The 24,208-nt window shown below is 39.8% G+C and overlaps 1 protein-coding gene across 2 annotated transcripts in view; it reads right to left on the bottom strand.

The window, feature by feature from the left end:
• Positions 1-15,527: 15,527 nt before the first annotated feature.
• Positions 15,528-24,208, bottom strand: part of ZNF704 (zinc finger protein 704) — a 91,130-nt gene continuing 82,449 nt past the window's right edge. For both annotated transcript variants that reach the window (XM_071803988.1, XM_065829928.2), the window contains exons 8-9: positions 20,214-20,308; positions 15,528-18,453 (exon numbers count right to left, since the gene is read on the bottom strand). In XM_071803988.1, the coding sequence (XP_071660089.1) occupies positions 18,342-18,453; positions 20,214-20,308 (207 nt within the window). In that variant the 3' untranslated portion in view covers positions 15,528-18,341. The remainder of the gene's footprint in view (positions 18,454-20,213; positions 20,309-24,208) is intronic.

Genomic DNA, 24,208 nt, shown 5'->3' with positions numbered 1-24,208 from the left:
TTGTTTAACCCAGTTTTTGGTAGTGGTTCCTCCCTGTCCCTACTGTAAATTTTGTTTTTCACAACCTGGCGAAAAAAGAAATCAATGAAGTCTTGTTTCAGAGCAAGACACTGTACTATAGAGACTACAAGGCAAAGCTGAGACAAAGAGTAATGAGGAATTTGCTTGTTGTTTGCCTTACATTGAAACAATTGTGTGTAAAAACTCTTCTCTTTCTCCAAACATTGTAAAAGGAATAAAAAAAGCTGCATCTGTTCATGGTGGTATCATCTGGGGATAAAGCAGGAAAATATAGTCCAGGAAGGTGCAAATTCTTTCTCTCTCTTTCTCTTCTCCAAAGCTAAATTTGGAACATAACTCTTAGCATAATGTTTGCTCTTTACTTGTTAGCCAAAAGAGAAATGTAGCTTAGTCTTCAAACAAATATGGCATTTTTAATAACCTAAATATTTTTCTTGACATCATAAAAAAGAGTGAATGGGAGAGAGAGGAAAAAGTTGGCAGTTAAAGCAAATAAACTAGAAAATAATGCATTCAACTAAGGGGCACCAAAATAATGTTATTGTTCTCTAAGTGGTATTTTCATTGCTAAAAAGTTGCTATTGGTGCAGCAGGTTTCCATTAGGACCTCCCAATTATAACATAATGATTATGTAATGCCACATTTGGAGAACAGGTCTCAAAGGTACTGGCGTGAAAAAAAGATGATGGCACAGGATATTTCAACAAAAATTGTTTTCTTGCAGCCAAGAGCATTTGAAGCCCAAATATTAATTTAGTGAATTATTTTAGCTGAATAAAATTAGATTAGAAGGAGTTATGGATGCAGGCAGAGAATCATTCTGTCTCAAAATTTTCTAAAGGAAATACATGAGGATTTGAAATATTTCTAAAGTAAATGCACCTTAGGTAGTCACTTCCTCCAACTGCTCAGAACTGGCTCAAAAAGAGACAAAGCCTGTGTGGGAGTGTTTAGGAGGGTGTGTAGGCATGGAATATGGAGATAAAATGAAATCCCTTTAATGTACAAGAGTAGAAAACACATTGTTTGCATAAAGAGAACTGTAATGGTCTGTATGCCTGTCTTCAGAAACTTCAGTTACAGCAGAGATCATTATCTCTTAAAGTGGCATTTAATTAGTAGAATTTAATCCGAAATACAACTCAAATGCTTCCTTGATAATTATATGACTTCAGATCCCTTCCTTTTTTAATCTAGAGGAATCAGCTCTAGGTTACCTGCTCTAATGATACAGACCAGAGAGATCTGGGACCCTGCTTGGCAGGAGCAGGGCAGTAAAACCAGGAGGCTGCTCGCTCCAGCAGCGCCTGGTGCCCATGGGGTGACATCCGCGGTCACATCCATGTTGGGAAGGGACCGTGGGGGCAATCCTGACTGTTGGTGAGGGTACAGGTGTTTTTTGGGCAGCAGGGCAGCATATCTGCGCTTCTGGCTTAGAGAACTGATCAGTTCAGAGATCTTTACTGGGGATGGATGACTGTGCATGTATGTGTGTGGTGAGGAGGTGTTGCTTGAAGGGAGGAAAATACGAACAGAAGAAGAGTGATTAAACCGCTCATTAAATTTAATAGCATTACTATTTATATTGGAGTTGGCTTTGCAGTGGTGGGTAGGACTGCACTAGCCAAAGGAAAATCTAAATATAACATAACAAAGCCAGAAGGGGAGTTGGGAACTTGGACAGAAATGGTACTAGTTTATCCCTTTTTTTTTTACTTTTTTTTTTTAAACAAAGTACTCCTTGTTTCAGGAATGTCTCCAACTTGCAAGTTTAAAGCAGTAGCTTCATTAGCTTTGCCACGAGAAAGGCAAATCCTGTTCAAACGAAGCTTTGCCTCTCAGGAGTGTTCCTTGTTGTGCACAGGGAGGCTGTTCCGCTGCTGCCAGGCAGGAGCAGGACAGGAGCAGTGTGCCAGCTTAATGCATCGGGAAGACCAGCTTTACTGCATCTGTCCCCCTGGAGGTGGGAAAGCATAATCACTAACTGAAGGCTGCACTCAAAATTCACAGGGCGAAAACTTAAAATTCAAGGGCCATGTTCCTGTCCCATGTGTCTTAGCTCATGTTACAGTGACCAAATATCTGCCATCTGATGGAAGGGAAGGAATTCATTCCCGTTTGTGATGAAGTCAATGCAAAGGCATCAGTGACTTGTACTGGTCCTTGGTGTGTGTGTTGACATTCATGGCTGTAAAAGAACTGAAGTTCACACAAACAAGTATTGAAAGTTATACACAAGGGTTTTATTACATGAATAATTTGACATACTCTGTGGTAGTCAGATACAAGTGCATTTAATTAATGTTTTGTGGACATCGTAACAGTCGGAATATTTCAGCTGAACAGTCAGTATTTGGCTGAATTCAAGCCAGTGCAATTCATGACATAACCATTAACAGGAGGATACAGGTCTACAATGAGGTTAGACTAGATAGCAACAGCATAATTATTGTCACATCAAAGCATTACAAAGTATGAAAGCCCGATATTTCAACTATCTCTAAAATGGTATTTGTACAAACCTGTCATAGATACCTAAATGTTAAGGATTCGTCGCATCAGTAATGGATCATGACTTTCTCCATTTTGGGGAGTTATTTCAGTATTCAAAACTATCTGGGGCAACAAGAAGAAATGTAAACATCTGATGGTCCTTTGAAAGTCCCTTCTGAGAAAATACATTATGTGCCACAGGAAAAGTGCATTCTAACTGGTGTGTCTGCTATGGCCAGTGTGACTCAAATTCACATAGCACCAGGTATTTACCCATTTCTGCAGTAAAAAGTTAGAAAATCTTTGTATTGACTCAGAAAAGAGAAAACAAAGTCAAAAGTTTTTTTCTTCTTCTTTCTTTAGAGGAACAAGAATTAAATTAAAAAAAACCCCACCCAACATTTAAACAGTTACCTCTTATGTACAAAGGAACCAAAAGCTAGCAAAGCGCATAGCCAGTGAACAGTCTTTATTATTTTTTTTCTTCAGGTTCATGTACCTGAATATATGAGTTTATTTACAGGAGGACAGGTATCCACAGAAGTAATAATCAGCATACTTCTATTTGGCTAAAAGTCGTATAAAAAAAGACAAAACACTTCTTTCAAATACTTTCCAAATATATATATATATATATTAAAAGCATTCAGTATTTCCATTAGTGCCAGAGTTGGAAGCTCTTTCTCATTTTAAAAAGTTAACTTGGTGATAGTAAGTGACAGCAAAGGACCGACGGGTGCAGTCGGAGCTGTGATTTGAGGGACTGTGGCTGGAGCTCCACCGACCCCCGGGGACAGTTCCAGATCACAGAGAAATGCAGCAGCGTCTTTCTGTCGCTGGTACGGGCCACATCGCGGCGAGGGCCACGTGCCACCTCCAGAGAGCCTCCCCGGCCATGCTGAGCATCCCTCCAGCTGCCGCCTCTGCGTCACCCTCCTGGGGACAGGGCCTCTGCTGACAGAAACCGTCTCAGCTCTGGGGGGTGCAGCAGCTGGTGACCGCTGAAGACCTGGCCTCAGGTATGTTTTGTCAAGTCATTGGGTTCTGTGGGTCATGGTGTAGGGGCCCTGGTAGGGAATATGTTTTTCTATTGAACAACATACGAAGAGCACTGCATTTTTGTTTTTAAAGTACAGTGTTTAAAAAAAAATAACAACCCAAAGAAGTAGTGGAAATATTCTTTATGCAAATGGACAACTAGCATGGGCAAGGAGTTCAAATGGGAAAACATAATTTCCACGCCAGTTCTTTTAAAGAATATAAAATTAAAGGCCTTAGCCCACCAAATACATACTGCAAAAATATTTTTCAATTACACATAACCTAGATGAGTGCACATCTCTGGACAGATAAGAATACTACTGCCTTCATACTGGTATCAAATATTTGAATGGTTTGCATATAAACAAAATCAATCTTTGTTGTTGAGTCCACGCTTGCTTGACTCTCAAGCAAGGATATTCTTAATACATCTATTTTTTTTTTTTACTTTCTTCCTGTAGGATGAACAGTAAGAAACACCATTCATTGACCAGACTGGGCTGACATATATCATAGCAAAAAATTAGGTAAGAATGTGGCATGCAATACCTTTTCCTTTCGTTTAATTACACCAGCTACAAGAACAAGACATCAATTTTTCATCTTTCCTACTCCCTTCCAACAGAGGGTACACTGAAAACCACCTCTGATCCTTCGTTTCTTACACGCCCCAACCCTGAGATCCAGTCAATGCTCGGGAGGAAGGGTTGAGTGTTTTGAGCAATGTGTCACCCGGGGCAGCAGGTCCCAGCCGTGAGACCACAACCCCTGAGGAGCCTCCGTGCCGCCTAAATTCCTGAAGTCTGGGGGTTCCTAACCTAGGGGAAAAGGTTGGAGTTCAATTGATTCGAGATACAGTATGAAAATGCATAGTTCGTACGCATACATTCACTTAGGAAGATCAAATGAAGGTTCTTTGCTATGTAGTTTCACCACCATCTGCTTTCAACAAAAAAACGCGACCTGACCAAGATGCAGGAGCCCAGGTAAGCCCGTGAGTTAACGGTAACTGAATGTCATCCCCAAAAAAGAATTAGCTGCTTTTGCTTTTTTTCAGATAATTTTAAGTAGTTTTTCATTCAAAGACTGTTGTTTATGTAATAATGTATAACAGATTCAGGGATTTCACGATTCCAGTTCAGCTGTGGTCATTTAAGTACTGGCATCCCCCGCTCCAAGGTTGAGTAACAAAGTATAAGCCCTATAAGACAAACGAGCAAACCAACAGAAATCTGGTTTTTGCTATGGTGCATGAGCTAGATTAAAACGTGATTATTTTAAAATGCTGAAATTCTAGTTCAGCAGTGAGTAGTGCTTTTTTGCCTTTTTTATTCAATAGCTGAGCTAGTATTTAGAAAATCCTATGAGTTTGCTCACTTTGCTTTTATTTCAGTCAATGCTTTGGAATCTAGCTGCTTCCCATGAGGAATGTCTATTATCCTGAGCATCCCTGAACATACAACAGCGACATACTGGGCAGGATGGGCTTAAAGACAAGGAGAAAACCTTGGTTTAAATGATCTATTTTAGTCTTGTTTTCCATTTGTGCTTTTTTGGAAGAAAAATGGCTCTCTCACTTGTGATACTTACTAAAACACAGTGGTTTACTACTAAATATAACTTCAACAAAGATTTTTCCTGCTTTTTACTAATCAAGACGTTCTATGTTCTATAAATATCTCATTAATCAATTAATTTACTTTTTTCACAATACTTCATGCTTCTTAATTTTTAACTAGGAACAAAAGTGGTTCATGCACTTATTAGATGACTGAGATTCTTCCTGGGAATTTTTATTCCACCGTATCTATGAAAACTGCGCAAAAACATTTTTGAAACTAGAAAAAATGTAATAATTAGATAATCAGGATTCACAAGGAGGAGAGTATATTTATGCAAGCATATTTTGCAATGTAAGTTAAGAAACACTGTCTGTAGCTGGTGAACTGGGAAATGAAAAAGCAGAAAAGATTTTTTTTCCATACAATGAATATTAGAAGTGCAAGAGGATAAGATTTGCTCCTTCTAAAACTCAGTGACCAGAAAGAAACTATTTTACCTGAATGACTTGAATACTTAAGAAATAAATATTCCTTCTCAGCTTTTAGAAAAAGTTACTCTGTCCAATCCTGGTTTAGTGCATTAATAAAACTCAGGAGCTAATGCTCAGCAAATGAGTAGTCTTTCTTACTTTCAAGTGCAAGTATCTATTCCTTAGTCTTTTAACTCAATTCTTTTCATAGACATTTATGCATTAAGATACACATCGCTAATTTCACAAATGTTTTTAAGAAAAATATTTGAAATGTTTGGAGCATCATGACTTGTACTGAGAACGACTCCCTGCATCGCTGAAGTCCATGAGAAGTGCTCTTGGTTCCACAGGCAGAATTGGCTCACACGCAGACACAAGGATTTTAACACTTTTTCATCTAAAATAACAGGAAAATTCTTAGAGGAATTTTGGAGAACCCAAGTCTGTGTGGTTTTGATCCAGCACTAAAACATTTTCAGTGGTGACAGACTGATGAGTTATGGCCAAGGTCCTCTGAATTCTGGAGTTCTCCCCAGCTGCTGGTGCTACATGGCGACAGGGAGAGCTTAACAAAGGTCTGCATGGTGGCATTTTGTTGTTCTGTGTTTATCTTAAGAAAAAAACAAAGAAAAACCACCTGCTTCTAGTAAGAAAATTTTTTGCTATGTGCAAGTCACTGCCAGTGGAAGTACCTCATCTAGATCTGCCATGCCACCCCACAGACTGACCCCAGAGGGCAGGATCAAATCAGGTTGCTAAGGAGTGCCATCTACATGCAAAAGTCTTGTAAGATTTCCTTCAAGCACACATGAAAATACAGAAACCAGTGGGACAACAGAACTGTTATTTGTGCTGCTGGACAGACCGCCACCTCAGAGCAGGCCTGTCACTGCTCTTCCTCTCTGAAAAGGAACCAAGGACTCTGAGAGGTGGCTGACAAAGCACTTCTGCAGGGATTTCACAACAGAGTGTCAAGGATGTCCAAGCTGCGCGGGTCTGTGCACACAGGCACTCATCATGCAGGACTCGCTCCTGAGAGGCCTCCCCTCTGTGCTGCCCTGGGCTTTGCTCTCCAGTCACCGCAGACTTCCACTTCTCCAGGTGTGGTTTGGAATAAAGTTTGGACAAAGCAGAATTAAAAAGGCCTTTATTTTTCAATATACCCCACAAGATCTGAAGGGATTCTGTGCTGGGATAGAGTAGCTGTTCTTTAATTGAAGTGTTGAAACTGGCATCTAGAAATTCTCGAGCTGAACTACATGCTGACTATTAGGGCTATACGTTTAACACCAAAATCGGGGAAGATGAGTTCTCCGTTAGCTCATTTAGAAACAAGATGATTGTCTTTAGGACACTGGTTCCCAAAACTGGAGAGGATGAAGGCAGAAAAAAAACCCCAAAACAAAACAAATGGAAATAGCGCTGGCAAACTGGAAGCAGGCCTTTGAGTGTGAGGGTTTAGAGAGCTACTGCTGAAAGCAGGAGCATCCAAATACATGTACAGCAGCCAGTGGTGTCGGGTACCTGTGCGAGTCCGGCCCCTCCAGAGACAAGGGGCTTCACCGCACGGCATCAGCGCAGTGAAAACCCATCTCTTTGGTGACTGAGTGAAACCGAATTCAGCTTTTCTGTGAGCTCTTTTCATTTAACCTGCTTATTCAACAGTTATATGCTGCTTTAAACTAGATTAGGCTAATTTTTTAAGACCCATATCAAATGCAGGTTTTGCATATAAGCAAACTCCATGTCTAGAACTTTGTCTCCTGCTTATTCATATTTCATCTTAAACCATACTGGGCATTCTGTACTGAATTTTCCAAATGGTAAATAATTTCAGAAGCTATTTCTCAGCAGATCATTAAAAAAAAAAAAAAATCTCCGCTCTAAACCACTTATTTGCTGTATTTAATGGAATTTGGATTTTTATAAAAACATCTTACTTTCATGGTTAATTTCTAGTTAAAACTAGATTAACAAAACCTTTGTTGCTTTGTATATCAAAAATACATAGCCCAACCAGTGAAAAAAAATATAAAGTGCAATGCAGAGCAAATTAAAGCTCAGTAATGTTACACTGAGTGAAAGAGGAAATGCTCTGGTTCTAAAAATAATTCAGAAAAAAATTTTAAAAATAACTTTGTGTTGTCTAAACAATATTTCATAGGAAACAAAGAACAACAATATACATGGGCAGATATTTCCCTTCTGTGACTGAAGCAAGACAAAAGGATGCGTGCATCTAAATAGTGCAGTCTTATACAAGCAGAGTGTTTTCAAAATCTCATATTCATAAAAGTAGGCAATTGGGCTTTTGTTTTCCTACAGCTGCTTAACTTGTGCTAAATTCACCCCCTTCTATGATGGAAATGCTTTTCTTTTATGAAACAATGTATGAGCAGCAGATGACAAGAAAACATAATTGCTTTTTTTCACGGTTTAAGAACTGTAGTGCAATTGATGCTGACAGTTCCCTTCCTTCAGTTACCCTGTGAGCCCTTCCCTACTCCCTGGCATCCCGCCGCTGTTACACTGCTGCTGAAACAAAAAGGAGGCTGAAAAACAGCAATAACAAAGCAGCTGATGATCTTTCCTATTTGCTACCATGTCTGGGTAAGAAGTATACGCTGGTTTCCTGTGGCCCAGAGGCCTCGCACAGAAATCACATCTCTCCACCTCACAATAAACCTCACCTGGCCTGAGATTCCCTGAATGACACCAGTCCAGCTGCAGGACACCCTGGGGCCAGGGGAGGACCAAGGACCAGTAAGATTCCTTTCCGTGTCCCTTAACTCCTGCAGTATCTGCTTAGCAAAACCACGGCACAGTTGAGAGAAGGTAGTCTTAAGACTCATTGTATGTAGAATTATTGATCTAACTCCTCTTTTTTTCCCCCTACAGACTCAATTTCCTATCAGAGTCGATACTGGTTTAATGGCATCCTAGCAGTGCTAAGCAACCAGTTCTCTTGAGCTGGCTGCTGCAGGAGTACGTGCGAGTCCAGGCTCTGCATGAGACTCCAGCCGAGACAGGGTGGGATAACATCAGGGTTATTGTGCCCGCCACAGGAAGAGCAGAGATTCAGACCCTGAAGCCATACACTGCTGTAGCCTTTAGGCATTTTATACAGACCTACACTTCTAGGAGCGGTTCAAGTCAGCATAACCCAGGACATTTCTCTCTAGAAATGTCTCTGCCAGGAGGCAGGAACAGCTCTTTCAACAGTAGCACAAGCTTATGCCAACTTAATGTGCTGTGGAACTGCAGTGTTAGGTCAAATGTAGAGAACTAAATCTAAAATCACATTCCCAATACCTCATGACTGACAGTGTCTGGTTCCTTGCAAGTGCAATGGTGGTTGCTGCTGTGTTAGAAATGCCCCAAGAAAGTGATGGGGCAATGCTGCCTTTATAAAACATCTACTCATAAAACACTTGCTTAGGAAGAGTTGGGAAAGAGTTGGAAAGAGTCTCCTTTACCTGGGGGTCAAGCTCACACTGGCTGACCACCATGTGCTTAGCAGCTCTTAAATCTGTCACTAGATGACACAAAGTACTGCCGCTTTGTATTACCAGAAACAGAGCCAATGTCTTCCAACAGCCCTGCAAAGATGCCTGGGCTCACATCCATCCCTCTCACAAAGCCTAATGGCAACATTCTCTTCTCAAGCACTTGGAAAGGGAGATTCACAACTTCACGCTCCCAGTTACGGTGCAGATAGTCACACAGAGGAAAACCCAAGTGCCTTTGTGTGAACAGCCCTTGTCAATGCACTTATTCATGGGAATAATTGCAACTCTCCTGAGAAAACCTGTAATGCTTCAGGGGATCAGCTAGTTACTACGCTATCTGCATTCTGCTCTTAACTCCTTAACAAGACTTTTTATCAGGCTGGTAATTAAAAAAAAAGAAAAAAGAGAGACTTGTGTAATTGATGGCTTTAGACAGTGCACACACATGAGATGGAACATCCAGCGCTGGATCTCTGGGCTACGGACAAATACACCCAAGTTTCATAAGAGTGGCTTGTTTCAGAACAACACTTTCAGTTTTCTCTCTCCTCCTCAGATTAATTAGAAGTAATTTCCACTAAACTGTTGGCATGAGTAGGGAGGAAAACACAAAAGACTGCATTGATGTTGTTCAGGTCATTGGTGTTTCTGGTCTTTTACGGTCAATTTATTTACACAATCTAATTTTAAGTAACTGCTGTAATTTCAGTATCTGATCATATTTGGCTTAAGATACTTCTGATGAAAGATGATACATTTGGGCAAGAAAGACTACTGAGCAAAGTAAAGTACTCTATTATAGAACAATAAATAAACCCAGTGTTGGTTACAGATGGAAGAACCTTTTCCTTATGCATTTAAAATAGCGCAGTGTTTTGGCAGATGAAAGAGAATCTGTATCACAAACTACTGTAGTGAGGCTACAAGTCAAACAATACACAAAAAGGCAGCATTTACACACAAAGTACCGTCAGGTTTATGATGTGTAGCTTGCTATTCTCAAGCCATTGGCCTCATCACCAGTAAAAAAGGGGCCAAGACAGAGAGTTTCCTCCTCTTGGGATCCAATTCTGAGCAATTTTTTGTTTCAGGTTTTACCTGATTGGCTGAAGCATGTTTCAAGTAATGGCTCTAAATTTGAGTTTGTCCTTTAGCCCTTTATCTGAAGTCAGCCAGACAGGCAAACAACCAAAGAGCCTTCTGTTCAACTGATCTGATTATTTCAGTCTTTCAGCTAATTCTGGACTCCGAGCATAAGAAAAAACCAGTAAGTGAGATGGGAAAATGACGTGTACGTCGTTATTTAACAGTTAAAAAAAAAAAAAAAAGAGTATACAATAGCAAGATACACCATACTTGGCAACTTGTATTCTGCTGACCCCACGGTGCAGATGGAGAGAAGAAATGATCTTTGAAATACGTGAGCAGAACTTTAGTTTGATTGTTCAAACCCTTTTCATAACCGAACACGGAACCCTCAACATTATTTTTCTGTATGACCTTCTGCTTGCATGAACTCTCCATTTAAGTTGGAGCAGATCATGTGGTACAGTCTCACTCATACTACAGCATAATGAAGAAATCTCTCAATTTAAAAAAGTTATTTTCAAAATAATACAATTTCAAGCCAGGTATTGGGAATTTATGAACGTCTTCACTGAGTACAAACAAATAAAACCCAGTCATAAGATACAAGAGTCAAAATTTTCTCTGAACATCAAACTAGGCATTTTCATGACATCACTGGAAATTATGGACTAACCTGTCTCTGTAACCAATGACAATATTTTTTTCTCTTTCAGTAATCCAGATTTTGTTCAGGTGTTTTAGGTTACTTCTGCCATATAAAACAACACACCACTGTTCTGTATAATTTACAGTTTCCCCTCTGCTCTTTTTGGTTCTTAGCAAATCCCAAATGCTGTTTCATAAAGTAGAAGAAATGGTTATAAAATTATACCAACATTATCATTTCAGAGAGGTAATGAGATCCCAGTGCTATAAAAGTCCATTTTAAAAGAGTGCACATTTTGCAGCAACATACAAACACACCCCACTTGTTCCCATAATTTAGCCCTTTGTAAGTATTGCACCTTGTTACTAAGGCTACTGTCTATTTTCTTTTAACACTAAAAATTACATATAGACAATATAATTTGTGGCTTAAAAGCACAGTACTCCTAAAGTTTTTAGGTAAACTTATTTCCTCGCATACTCAGAGCTCCTATGCCTCTGGTTGCCCGGAGGAGCATTGAGCATACAGGGAATAACTGGAACTATATAAATTTATAGAACATGACTTGCTTGTCATGCATGTTTTTCTGATGTGCTTGAGTAAGTTCCTTTGAGCTTGATGGCAAACAGACACCTTTTGCAAACCTAAGCAATGCTTTCACATGCTGAAAGGTACAGTTAAACTTGTCTTTCTCACTTTCCCTTTGCAATGTAAAAATAATTAAGAAAAAAAAAATCTAAATTTGTCTGGTCTTCTAAATACAAGATAAATTGCATAAAATCAGAAGAGGATAGATTGTCTTACAAAGTGCATATTTCAAACAAAGCTGTCAAGAGTATATGCTCTGGCTCAGGCCTGGTTTCAGAAGAGCATGAAAACATGTGCCTAACTTTAGAAACACAGGCAGTCTCATCAAACAACTCTGCGAGTGAAGTCGAACAAATACTTGAGTGCTCTGCTGAATCTAAGCCTACATTTTATCGTTGGACTGCCAGCAGTTCTACCTCTGCACAGCCATACCTGCTAATGTATAGATCACATACCGCCCTTCCCTGAAAGATTTGTTGGCATCACTGTACGAACTAATTACAACAGTTAAATACTGATACTAAAAATACTCATGCCAGGTGTTATTTACATTTCTAAGCCCTAATATTGAAGGTTCTGATTTTTATTCACTTCAGTAGAACTAATTGGGAATTTGCAGAATGGAGTCCCTGGACACATGAGAAAGAGTTGACAGGAAAAGGTATTATGGACCAAAAATAAATTATTTGTGTACAAATAAGGAAAAAATTGAGAATTTGCATATGTGTTCCTTCAAAATATCAGTGACCATGGTTCAATGAAACCCTGGGTTTACTGAAGCTGATGCCTTTGCAGGTATGAAGAAAAAATAGTGGTGGCACGTTTTCTTTTCATTTCATGTAGAAATCAGCACTTTGCCAAGTGGAGTACTCAATACCTCCAGGATATCACACTAGCATATCACTTTTTTGCTTGCTGAAATAAATTGTTAAGAGGTAATCCAATTAGAAACAAAGTATGCTTTGTTCAAGCAACTGTATAAGAAAGCCTTCATATTTACAGTAGATGCTGAAAAGATTTATACAAATGTATAGATTTATATTATAATTAGGTTATGGTTCAGGCTCATTTTCTAAATTTTTATATTACCTAGCATGTCTTTGCTCTATTTGGAACTTCACAAGCTATAGCATTAAATAAGACCATGCTCAACAATTAGTGCTTACTTCTGATTTTAATAATTCAAGTAGTGACATATTGCTCTTTAAATTTTGCCTAGAATAGGAAAAAAAATCTATTTCTTATCCATCTTCCATTCAACTAAATGTACATCCTGCCTTTACAGCCCTCTTATATTCCCTGAGGAAATTTGTATTAACTGTATCTTTTTTTTTTTTTGGTCTTCCCAAGGCATTTTTAAAAAAACACGTTAGTAACTTGTGTTTATCTGACCATGACACATGATGTGCCAACTGCTATAGGGTATCACATACTATGATAACGACTCTGAAGTCAAAACGAACTTTTGAAGATTGGTAATGACGGTAAACACTAACGTTCAAATATTTGGAAGTGTTTGAGTCCATCTTTTTAGCATTGAATTACATCAAGAATATGAATTTAATCTTGAAAGCCCACCTCATTTGTATAATACTGTGCATATTCACAAGAAAAAGAAAAGAGGAAAGTCTTCCTGCTACTAAATTAATTTCCCTCAAGGATGTATTAGAGAACTCACATTCAGATTTAAACACGTAAGGGAAACGATACTTGGTGTTCAGATGTGTTTGAAAAAGCGGAACACTGGCTTGTTACTATATTTATCTATTCCCTCACATTTCACCAGCTGACTGGCCAAAAGAATTCTTGCTGTCAGTATGAGCAAGCACAGAAGCAACCTGTATTTTATTTTGCTTAATCTCATCAGACACAGACCAATTTCTGTTTTCAGGGTCTTTTCTGGATTGCTATTAAAATGGTCTGTGTGAAGCACAAAGTACACGATGAGTGTTTTTCATATTAAGAATAAACTCAGAAAGTTGTAAGTGGAAGATACATATCTTTAATCCTGCATATGGATAGAAGTGAGATTGTGGTCTATGTGAAAGCACTGTAGTCTAAGATGGAAAAAACAGTTCAAATGAACCCTATAATCTATAGCCGTACATTGGCTTTTTGCAATCTTGAAGTTTTTCAAGCTCCACATAGATGCAGACAAGGGCAGCTTACATCTAGCAGATACAGAATCTATTTAAACTCTCAGCTTGAATAGTTTTTGCTGATAATGTACTAATTGTTTTGCTAAAGGTGCCATAAAACTCTCCTGTACTTAGGCTAAAACAAAATCCCCACTATGATGCTTTGTAACAGCCCACAGGTATCTACCAAAAAACCTGGACAAACAGATTAAATCCTATACCCTGTACTGGGCTCAGTTCCAGTGCTACCAGCTTACAGGAAGATTAAAGAAAGTATAAATATAAGATCAAGATGAGACTTTACAAATGCTCGCTTATAAAAATACTTCTAAGAAAAGGCGCAGCACAGCTTTCTCCAACTGATGACTGAAGTTTGAACCAGCAAGCCTCACTGGCAACCTGTTATGTCTCTATACATGGCCAGCAAGCTTCTCATTCTGTGTCCTGTTTCTAGGATGGTGTTTCAACACATTTGCAGAGAGGGAAAGAAAGAAATCACTTTGTATTGTCACACTGACAGCGACTGTCCAGAATTCTTGGCAGGGCCCCTCTAGCTGGTCCCAGACCACAGCAAGAAAAAGAAAACCATCTCGGCTTGCTGGATCAGAATGAATGAAAGAAGGAGGTCAGTGACGACTACATGTGGGATATCACACGGAGCTGGAATCTGTTCTTACACGCAGGTTCTACAAGAATTTTTGGGTAAAGCTTTGCCTCCTGTTGTGTTTCATATCTATTTGTTAACTTCAAAAATGAAGAAGAGAAGGAATGAAGAAAGGGAGTCACCGACAGCAAACGCATGCAAGATAATCTGTAGCCCATTAGACAGCTAATGTTCAGACCAGGCTAACAATTTGGAAGAAGTAATTCAACAGAGAGGCATTCTTTTCAGCTTATTCACACAAGCAGGGCTTACAGGTCTCGCTTACCTGCTAGGTGATGACTGATATTGGTTAAAATTAAGTGTAAACCTGCAAATTGGAATGGAAGAGTTTTTGCTCACTTTGCATCTTGAGGATCCTGTTATATTTGTGCAAGGCACTAGAGAATCAGGCACATTGTTTTGGGTGGAAACCATTGTATGACTAAGATGATCTGAGTCTGTAACATCCCACAGCTTCATAGAGCAGCAGCTGGAGCACAGCCACATTTAAAAAATTGCCATTAAAATTTCCCACTTCGAAAATTATCTCCTTTTCCAGATCTTTCTTTTCCAGAGGGATAGGGTAAACGGGCAAGTGGGAAATAGCTTTGTTATGGCAAGAAAACTCCTGAAGACAAATATTTGGGATCTATACAGTTGATCTCCACTCTGATGTTGGCAATTCCTGTTGCCAGCATCAATAAGTGGTTAAACCCAATAAAATAGACCCTTCCGTTTCTATACCTCGGGGAAGTTCTGGCTCTTGATATAAACGAACCCCCTTCCAAACCCCTGCAGCACGCAGACACTGTGTGATGCCCTCAAGGCTTTTTCTGACTTCTCCAGGAGGTCAGAGACAATGACCTACCTCCCACAAAGACACCAAAAAGAGGGGAAATAGCATGTGCCCATGACAATAAATGATCAAAGCATTCAGGTTAGCCCTGCCTTGGAAAAACAAAGAAATCTGACTCTTTCAGAGAGGTCTGTGCAGAAAGCAGGAGGACAGCAACGCTGCTTAGAGCAACACCAGAGCACGAGACTGAGAAGTGGAAGAGGCTACTCCAGGTTACGCTCGGCGCTGCCAGCACAGGGAAGGCTTTGCTGACACGTCTGTTCTTGCTGGCTGCGTCAGGAGGGCAAGGGGGATCTCGGTGGCACTGACGTGCTCGTGCGAGGTGAAGAAATCAGAGTTCCGAGCGTGAAGCCACTGGCGAGCGCTCCCTGCGGGTCCCGGCGGCTGTGCCGTCTCGCTGGCGCTGGCCATGCTCCAGACACCATCACTGGAGGAGCGCCTGATGTGAATCAAAATGCCACAGCCGCAACATGCAAAACTGATTTAATATAAACTGCTGATTAAAGGTTGTGTAAAAATACTGGTAATTTAGCTGCGTCCTGGTGGGATTTATCAAGTATCTTCTGTCCTCAGCTTTGTTAACACCAATTTTGTATCATGTTTTGATGATTTGTGGCTTTTGTGTCTATATGTAATCCATATCAAATTTGTAACAGAGGGTGATCTGGTCTGGCAACAAAACCATTCTTCTGTGCAGAAATTTATAAAGAATAGTCTTATTACAATAACTCGTAAAGTGCCCTCAGGAAGGTGCTCACAATGCCATGACATTATAGAAACAATATACAATCTGATACGTTATTTCCAAAAGTCCTCCAAAGCAAAAAGGGATAATATAAAATGAGAGAAACAACAAATATATAGGCAAATACTGTCAAGTCTAACAATAGTCAAATTAATTATGGAACACTTTATAATCAGTCTTGGAGCGCTTGCAAAAATGGGGGGCAAACTGGCAGGAGTATCTTGGAAAAGTCCCAGATTTTTTAAGTTCTACCAAAGTAAATACACCATCAGCAAGCTCGGTGTTTTAGGATTAAATTACTGTGAGGTATTTAACTAAGGAAACTGAAAAAATGCAACATCCAAAAAACCCCCATGACCTGCATTTTACTAAGAGAAAAGAATATAGTGGCTCCACATATCCACTGACCTTTAGTGTCTTGTTTTATAAAGAAAAGAATATTTCTCATCCCTGTTGATCTCAGATTTTACACATATGTATAATAGATCATATTATACATGTATCTAAATTATCATACGCACACATATGTGCATATATTTCAGGGTCTTACTAGATTTTGGAGTCTTCTTTTTTTTTAAATGACTTAGAGAACACAATTGGGCAAAAAATCAAGTAATTACATGCACGCAAGCGTATCTTGCCACTTGAGCATGTAAATGACACAATTTGTAAACAACTGCAGAAATAGCATGCTCAAATTGGGGATCTGATTGCCCAATTACCTTGTTCAAAGAAAATCAGATTTATAACCTTGGGTATCTCCTATTATAAATTTTGCTTCCCAGTACTACTTTGCTGAATTAATAATGTACATTCTAAACAACTGCATTGTTATTTTGTGCTTTTACACTGGCATAAGCAGCAATGCATGCTTAATAAAGCTATCAAGTGAACTTCAGATCAGATTTTAGAAAGCAGTTTAGATACTTAAGAGTCCCCCTATTTCAGTGAGGATGAGCCAGCTTAGGCAATTAAAAAAAAATAAATCTGGTCTGATTTCAAATGCTACGAAAAATACAGTCCAGGAATTTGTGGGCCTCTATGTGTCTCTATTAATAGGCAACATTTTGCTTCCTTTTTTAATTCTTTTTTAAAGGTGTCTTCATTTTTGCATGGAAATAATTGTTAATTAATGGTAATCAGATACAAGTTGAGACAGAACACCGGCTTGCCAGATTCTGGTGTATACTTTCTAATGGGCACAGAAACTAAAGTACCCAAATCTATCCAAGTACTGCAAGTACAGAAACTTGTTAATTCGTCTATCAAAATGAGTTAAGAAATGGACTTTTACCATAAATATGTTGCTCCTTTGCTGTTGTACTTCTTTTTCTGAGATGAAGCTGTGGAAAAAGGGGTATTTTCTTTTCTCTACCAATTTTTTGCATCAAATAAAACTTAGCAACTTTAATAGCGGGAAGAAAATGCTGAACAAACCATTATCTTAACAACAATCTCTCAAGTAAGAGAAAAGGAAGCAAGAGCAGAACTGCTGGGCTGAATTGTGTCCCTGAATAGGTTATTACAGATAAACCTAGTGGCTGCATTTACCAGTTCTTGACAGGCCTCCTGCAGCAGCAGATGTGTTGGTCCAGCTGTTCGTCCTCCCTCGGAAACAGGAGAGCGGTAAGAAAAGCTACTGGACCCCATTTAATTCTTACGTGTTTCAATCACACCTCTTCCCCCGACTTCTTGCGACTATATCTGCTGGTGACTTGCCGTTGCTGCTTTTCTTCCTCTAGAGGATCAAAATCCAATCTAGTACTTAAATTACTTTGTTCTGCTCCACTGGACTGTGCCTGGTTTAAAAATCTTCCAGGAGCATTGCTTGTCCTTCTTGCAAATTCAGACTTTGCTTTTCTCCTATAAACAAACAAACAAAAAGCCCAACTCCTCCCCGCATCCCCTTTCCAAAAATATAATATAATCATGATCATTTGTATTAGGAGAGTTATTTAGCAGTCTCCAGTCTTAGTACAGCTTTTGTTGAGTAAACTGTAGCTTATACAACTCTGAAGTATTTATTAGAAAGTTTTCAAAAAAAGATCTTTGTTTCAGGAAAAGAAAAATCGTTCATTTCAGCAAATAGAGACATTCACAGCACAGAGACTGAAATGGTTAAAAATGATCCTAAGGAGCAAGCAGCTCACAGAGTTAGCAAAAAAATTAACTTTTTCCTTTCTTTTACAGGAAAACACTAATAGCTGCTCTGGTTTCCATACTTAGTAAGAAAGAATTTTGTTGTATGTTCTTGGTTTTGTTTTTTGTTTTTCGTTGTTTTTTTTTCCTCTCTATTGCTCCACACAGGTTTTGATTAGTGCTTCTCCTTGGCTACAAGTGCTTCACTTTGAAATACAAAGCTCTTTTTAAAAAACAAAAAATAAAAACCCACCAAAAAAAAAAAAAAAGAAACAACAAAAAACCCCCAACACCACATCACTGGAGGGAAAATGAGAAGTGATACAGTGCAGCTGCAGCAATCTGGTTCTGCTCGTTGTTCTCCCCCCTCCCCAAATCCTTTGCATCATTTCACTCTTTAGTCGATGAACCTTTGGCAGGCCTTCTTCCACCGGCAGGCAGTGCACCACATATCTCTGTTCTCCATCCCATAGACCTTCCGACACTTTTTCCCCTCCCCTCTAGGCTTCCTGTCAAAAAGAAAGGGAAGCTCGTTAACCAGATGCTTTCATAACTTTGCTCCATCACCCTCCAATCAGGACAACTATTTCAACAGAGTGTAGCAAGCAGAGAACTTGCAGTGTTTCAAAGGGATTTATCTGGGTTGTTTCTGAGTCAGCCAGGAGCTGCTGAAGCAGGGAAGCACAGGGCTATAACTTCACAGATCTGAGTGACCAGAACTTCTCACCGGGCTTTTCCAGCTTCTGCAGCAGCTGCTGAGCTTGCTCCTCTGCTCCAAGCCTGAGCCCAGGAACATGCAGCCCTGACTTCAGCCAGAGATTAAACCCAGCCTAGATAAATGGTACTCCAGCCATGTAATGGGTAATCACAGCTGTTCTAGAGTACAACCTAGGTCACATCAGGCCTAAGTCCTCTTTGCTTCAGAGCTGCAGTACAAATATTGTGCGTAGCTCTGGGCAGCAGAGCAGCCTGCCAGCAGGTAGCAGCTGTGCAAAACGGGAAAGGCTCCCAGCTCCTCAGCTTGCCAGCTCTGAGCCCATCCACTGAGAAACAACAGTGATTAAACACAAGTTTTAACCCTTGCCCTCCGCTGCAGCACGTTCACATGTGCTCCTGCTCTGTCATCCCCAAAGTCAACAAGGCAGGCAGTATCTGCTCTTAAAGCTATAATGACTGTCATGTTTTCCATCTTATAACCACATTCAGAAGTTTACAAGTTTAGAAAATGATCAGAGTAACTGTTAAAATGGGACTTTTTTTTTGTTCAACACATCAAAAGCCAGGAAACCTGAGGAGCAATGCTACAAGAAGCAACCCAGTGCTCGCTACAGCAGTGCCAACTGTCCTGGAGTCTTTGAGTCTTTGAATCAAGTAACTGTACAGACAGAATTGCACGTATTACACACTGCATGGCACACATGGGAATTGCCTGGTGATTCCTCTCTTGTATACCTATATATTTTTTTGACTACTGAACATTCATTAATAGGCATGATCCATGAATTAGGAAGATCCTAAGCTTGGTTTGCAGCATACGCAATGATCCGAGAGTCATGAAGAAAATGAAAAGTATGAAATCTTCCTTTTGTTTTGTTTTAGGGTACAGTCACCTTTAGGGCTGTGAGAAATTAAGTTTCTTTACTGTAAGAAATTTAGTTTCACAGTTTGATTTTTTAACATAACTTTTTGAACACTTTTAATGCAGATTCTGTTTAAATATCAGTTTTAATGGAAGTGAACGTTGCTCATGTCTAGGAAGACAAGGTACAAAAGGCTTTGCTTTAATCTAATTTATTGTATAGTAAGGATTCTTATAATTCACTTGGAGCCAAATACCATACTGACTGAATGGTAATGAACACAGAAGACAGCCCAACCTTTCAGGGAAAAAAAGCAAAGCTACGTAATGAAGTTCAGGATGCTTCGGCTGGAGCAGTGAATCTGGGCAGCATCTCTTTACAGGGCAATTTAGATCTGCATCTGAACTCCAGACGTGCCTGGCATAAGGCCCACGGTTTTACTTCACAGCCTGTCTTCATCATTTCGCAACAACTCACTTTTCCCTAAAACTTTACCTTTGATGGCAATGAAAAGCAAAATAGGTCCAGAACAGTTACTCTGCAGTGGTGTAGTAAGAAACTCCCTGACAACCGCAATCACAGTTGGTGGTGTGGTTTTTCTGTTTCTTTGGCCACTGACATCTTATTTACTAAATGCCCTCCAGGTTCTGAGGCTGCTGGTCTGTCAGCGGAAGCTAATGGTCCCGTACCTCAAGCCAAATGCTACTCTAGGCGGTGATGAAAGAACTGTGTAGGACTGTTTCTGCTCTCCACTCCCTGCAGGACGATTATGAGTTGGTGAGACCTGTCAATATAGGAAAAAAAAGCTGCTTATGAAGAACACACACACATGAATGCAGTATAAACGCTTCTCCCAAAAAATGCAATTCATGATGCATGGTAGCAAGGATATCCAGGAAAGGTTATTATATATCATACAAACATAAGTAAGTTGTAGGTCTACTTAGAAAGATGTCCATTTAGCATTAGGTACGTTATATTTGTTCTATTTTGCTTCCCTGTACCTCCAGTCACCCAAACAGAGCAAACCAGAATACAGATCAGCATCACTTCAGGTTTTGGGAAGTACAGAAAATGCATTCATTCTTATTTAACTCTGAATAGCTCTTACGAAAACTTTCTCCAATTTAAGCAGAAATAACTGGAAAAATAAACTCTGGCCTGTGCTGAGAACAATATCAATAACCCCCTATGAAATAAAGGGATTTCAGGTGTTGCTCCTGTCTGTGATTTGTCACTCTCTGTGGAGAGACAGCCTTGGAGAAGGGGGTTTGCTCCAGGGCAGTTACTATGCGGCCCTCGAGGTTTTAACGGGAACGCAAGGCAGCCCTTGTGATCAAGGCTGCTAACAAGATGTGCTGGATTATCTCCTTTATTCTGCACTCTAAACCTTCTCAGAAGGTGTCCTCCTTTGTGAATGTTCCCCAGTGAAGGGTGTAGTTTGGTCTTCTGAGACTTTCCAAATAAGCCTCCTACATGAGCCTGGGGGTTGGCAACACTATTTGAGTAATCACATGGCATAAAGCTTGGCCTTAAATAATTCCCAAATTTTATTATTAGGGTCTTATTTCACTCCTGGGTAAAGGCCACAACCACTTCACATCTAAAACACCAGAAAAAAATTACAAGTGCTCACTTTTTGTTATGTACAGAACACAGCAAGCTTCACTTGGGCATCTGGTGCATGGAGTCACTGTCCCCTGCAGCCAGGAACTGCAGATATTGTCACAGTTCCCTGTGTTGCTCTGACTATTCACTCCTGCCCTTTTGAAGTCTTCTAATACCTGGTAGAACAGGAACTGACCTAACTTGAAGAGAGTTACTGAATGTGCTTTGATTTTTGATAGAAAGTCTATTTTCTAGCTACTCCAAAGTAGCAAAAAACCCCTAATTAATACTTGCAATGGAGTGCGGACACTCTTTCAACTTTTACTCTTGGCTGATAACTACAGAAATTTCTGATTTAACTGTATGTGCAGCTCATACTCTGAACAAGTTTAGACCATTACTGATATATGAAATATATCTCCAAATCTTAAAATTTCCTCCCTCTCTACCTGCTTACTATGTCAGGTTTTATACATCCAGAGACCAGACACTAGCTCCTTTTGTCCTACTGAGGGCAGCTTCTTGTCTGCTACCTTTTTTCCTATATTTTATCAATCACTTCTTTTATTTAAGAATGATTGAAATACTGAAGACAAAATGCAAAGCAATAACGCATTACCAGTCTTTGGCATCTACCACACACTTTGTGGTTTTCCAACCATTACCAGCAACCAGAGCTCCAGTCAATTCTGTTAGGGTCCTTAAACATTAAAAAGAAAAACCAACTGAAAATTTTTGTATCTACCACTACTAATTGATACTCAACGTAGCCCTTGGTTATCATTGAACCAAAATAAGTACTCTGATGGCCTCCTATGTTAGAAGCAATTATCCTGATTGCTTCCAAACACAGAGCAGGTTTGAGCAGTAATTGCAGCGTGCAGACCGCACCTCCCCGACATTCTCCAGAGGGGTCTCTGCATGGTGGTTTCCAAGGCAGCTACAGTGTACTTTGTGTATTTTGATAGGCTTTGCAGGAGGTCTAAACAACAGCAGTTAGCTGTATTTCTTCATAGGCAATGCTAAGAGCAGCTGAACAGGAGTCTGTGAGAAGACAATCCTCGCCCTTGGAGGCTTTTCACATTTGAAGTGTTGTCTAACACACAGAATGAATGTGAAACGATAATGTTTGTTTGAAGGGAGGACTTGGAGCTTCCAGTTACATCACCTGGGGGAAACTGTGGTTACAGAGAAGATTCGTGATCCGTAAACATCAGATTATTGAGTTTAAAGATGTCTCCTGTTTAAACTTTTTGGCTTTTATGAACGGGCAGGTAAAAATCAGTATCATCTGCCTTGGGAACCTAACTTGCGCATGATTCAGAGCACAATGTCTAAGGACTTCCAAGTTTCCCTTAATTCTCTTCCTTAGTGGCTATAAGAGTTCCAGGTCACGGATGTTAAACACACTTTCACTGGCGGCCACATCAGCCTTCCAGTTGCCTTCAAGGGGCCGAATCTCATTTTAGGACTGTATAAATGTAACTACATTAGGCTCTTTGTAGGCAGCTGTGAGGCTGATGTGGCCCCTGGTGAAAATAAGTTGGATACCCCTGTTCTAGATAAATGCCTATGGTTAGATGCTGTGAATACGCTCATGTTCACCAGCGCCTTTCGGTGCTGGTCGGCTAAAGACTGCCCAAAAGCGAGGACTTAATGCAAGTCATGATGTCTGTCTGAACATCCCAGTTCCCGGGACAGCCAGCAGGGAGTGCTCAGTGTCATCAAAATTCAATGTCCACAGGAATGAATGGGGAAACACCTGAGGTAGGTATGGAAAAAAACCAAAACAACAAAACCCACAAAAGAATATTTTGAAATTTCATCTCCTCCTAGACTTAACTGCTGACACACAGGCCTAGAAAGACTGTTCAGAACCAGGATTCAGCAGCTCTCTAACAGGCCAAGGACAGAATGGCCCCATGCCAGCATCACTAGTGATATGAAGAAATGCATAGGTCTATGCAGCTTTGCAAATCTGTACCTCATCCTTTACTGCCCAGTGGCTTGTCCAGGCCAAAAAAAAGTATCCCAAAGCCATTTTAGAAAATTTCATGGCTAAATATTAATGGTCAGGTAAAAAGTAATGGTTTGGACTTACTCTCTAACGTTCCTTTGGGTGCTACAGACATGCATCTAATCTCAGGGACCATGTATGTATACAATTGCATGAGTTTATGGTATACTGGCTCTGTCACATAGTCAGGGATTTAATAAACCTTGTAAGAGAAGGAGAAAAACCCCTATACTATATTTTTCCTAAAGTAGTTACACTCAGTATATAAGGCTGGGAATTGACAGAGCCCTATTTTATATGGCAATATCTAATGTACTTTGAAACAGGAGAAATGAAACTTTCACTTCAGGTCATTTTTTAACATCACTTTTCATTTGCACACTCACTTACTGCATATCATTTTCTATTGCAGGTAAACCTTTGTAATTCAGATGACAGAACAGACAAATGAGTGGAAACCTACAAGTCTTTTTTGTTTGCATGTTTTTGTTGTGTTTCGGTTTTTTGTTCTGTTGTGCTAAATAGCTTTATAACTGTTGTTAGAGCTATAAAGGCAGTTCATATGGTTCCCTGAGCAGTTTATAATGCTGCCACCATCACTGCTTCCCCAGGTTTTTGTATTGGGATTATTTCTGAATTGTACTTAAATCATTGGCATCTCCACACAATTCTCGGAAAGTGATTTGGCATTTCCTAAATTTGTTTGAGAACTCTCAAGGCCACAGTCACAGATCAGCATTGTTGCTCGAACTAGTAAACTCAACACATACGTGTCTAATCCTGTCCCCTTAAGTGTCTGATTTACAATGTGGCTAATTGCATTTTTAGATTCGCAACACTCCTGGCACCAATTTCTGCTACTCCACAAAAGGAGCCAGTTTCATAATTACTCTGTATCAATCCCATTGTTGAGAAATCAAATTCTCGAGGAACTTTATGGATAGCGTGTTCTGTCAAGGCACTCTTGTTCAAATTGCTGCCAGCATGATGTCTTTCACTGTTAGTTGTTCCTTGATGGAATTTAATAAATATTCATTGGCAGAGTGTAGTGTAATTGAT

This window comes from Patagioenas fasciata, chromosome 2, assembly GCF_037038585.1.
Source record: "Patagioenas fasciata isolate bPatFas1 chromosome 2, bPatFas1.hap1, whole genome shotgun sequence".
Classification (NCBI taxonomy): Eukaryota; Metazoa; Chordata; class Aves; order Columbiformes; family Columbidae; genus Patagioenas; species Patagioenas fasciata.
The sequence above is the reverse complement of the archived record's forward strand: the minus strand, read 5'-3'. Positions and strand labels throughout refer to the sequence as shown.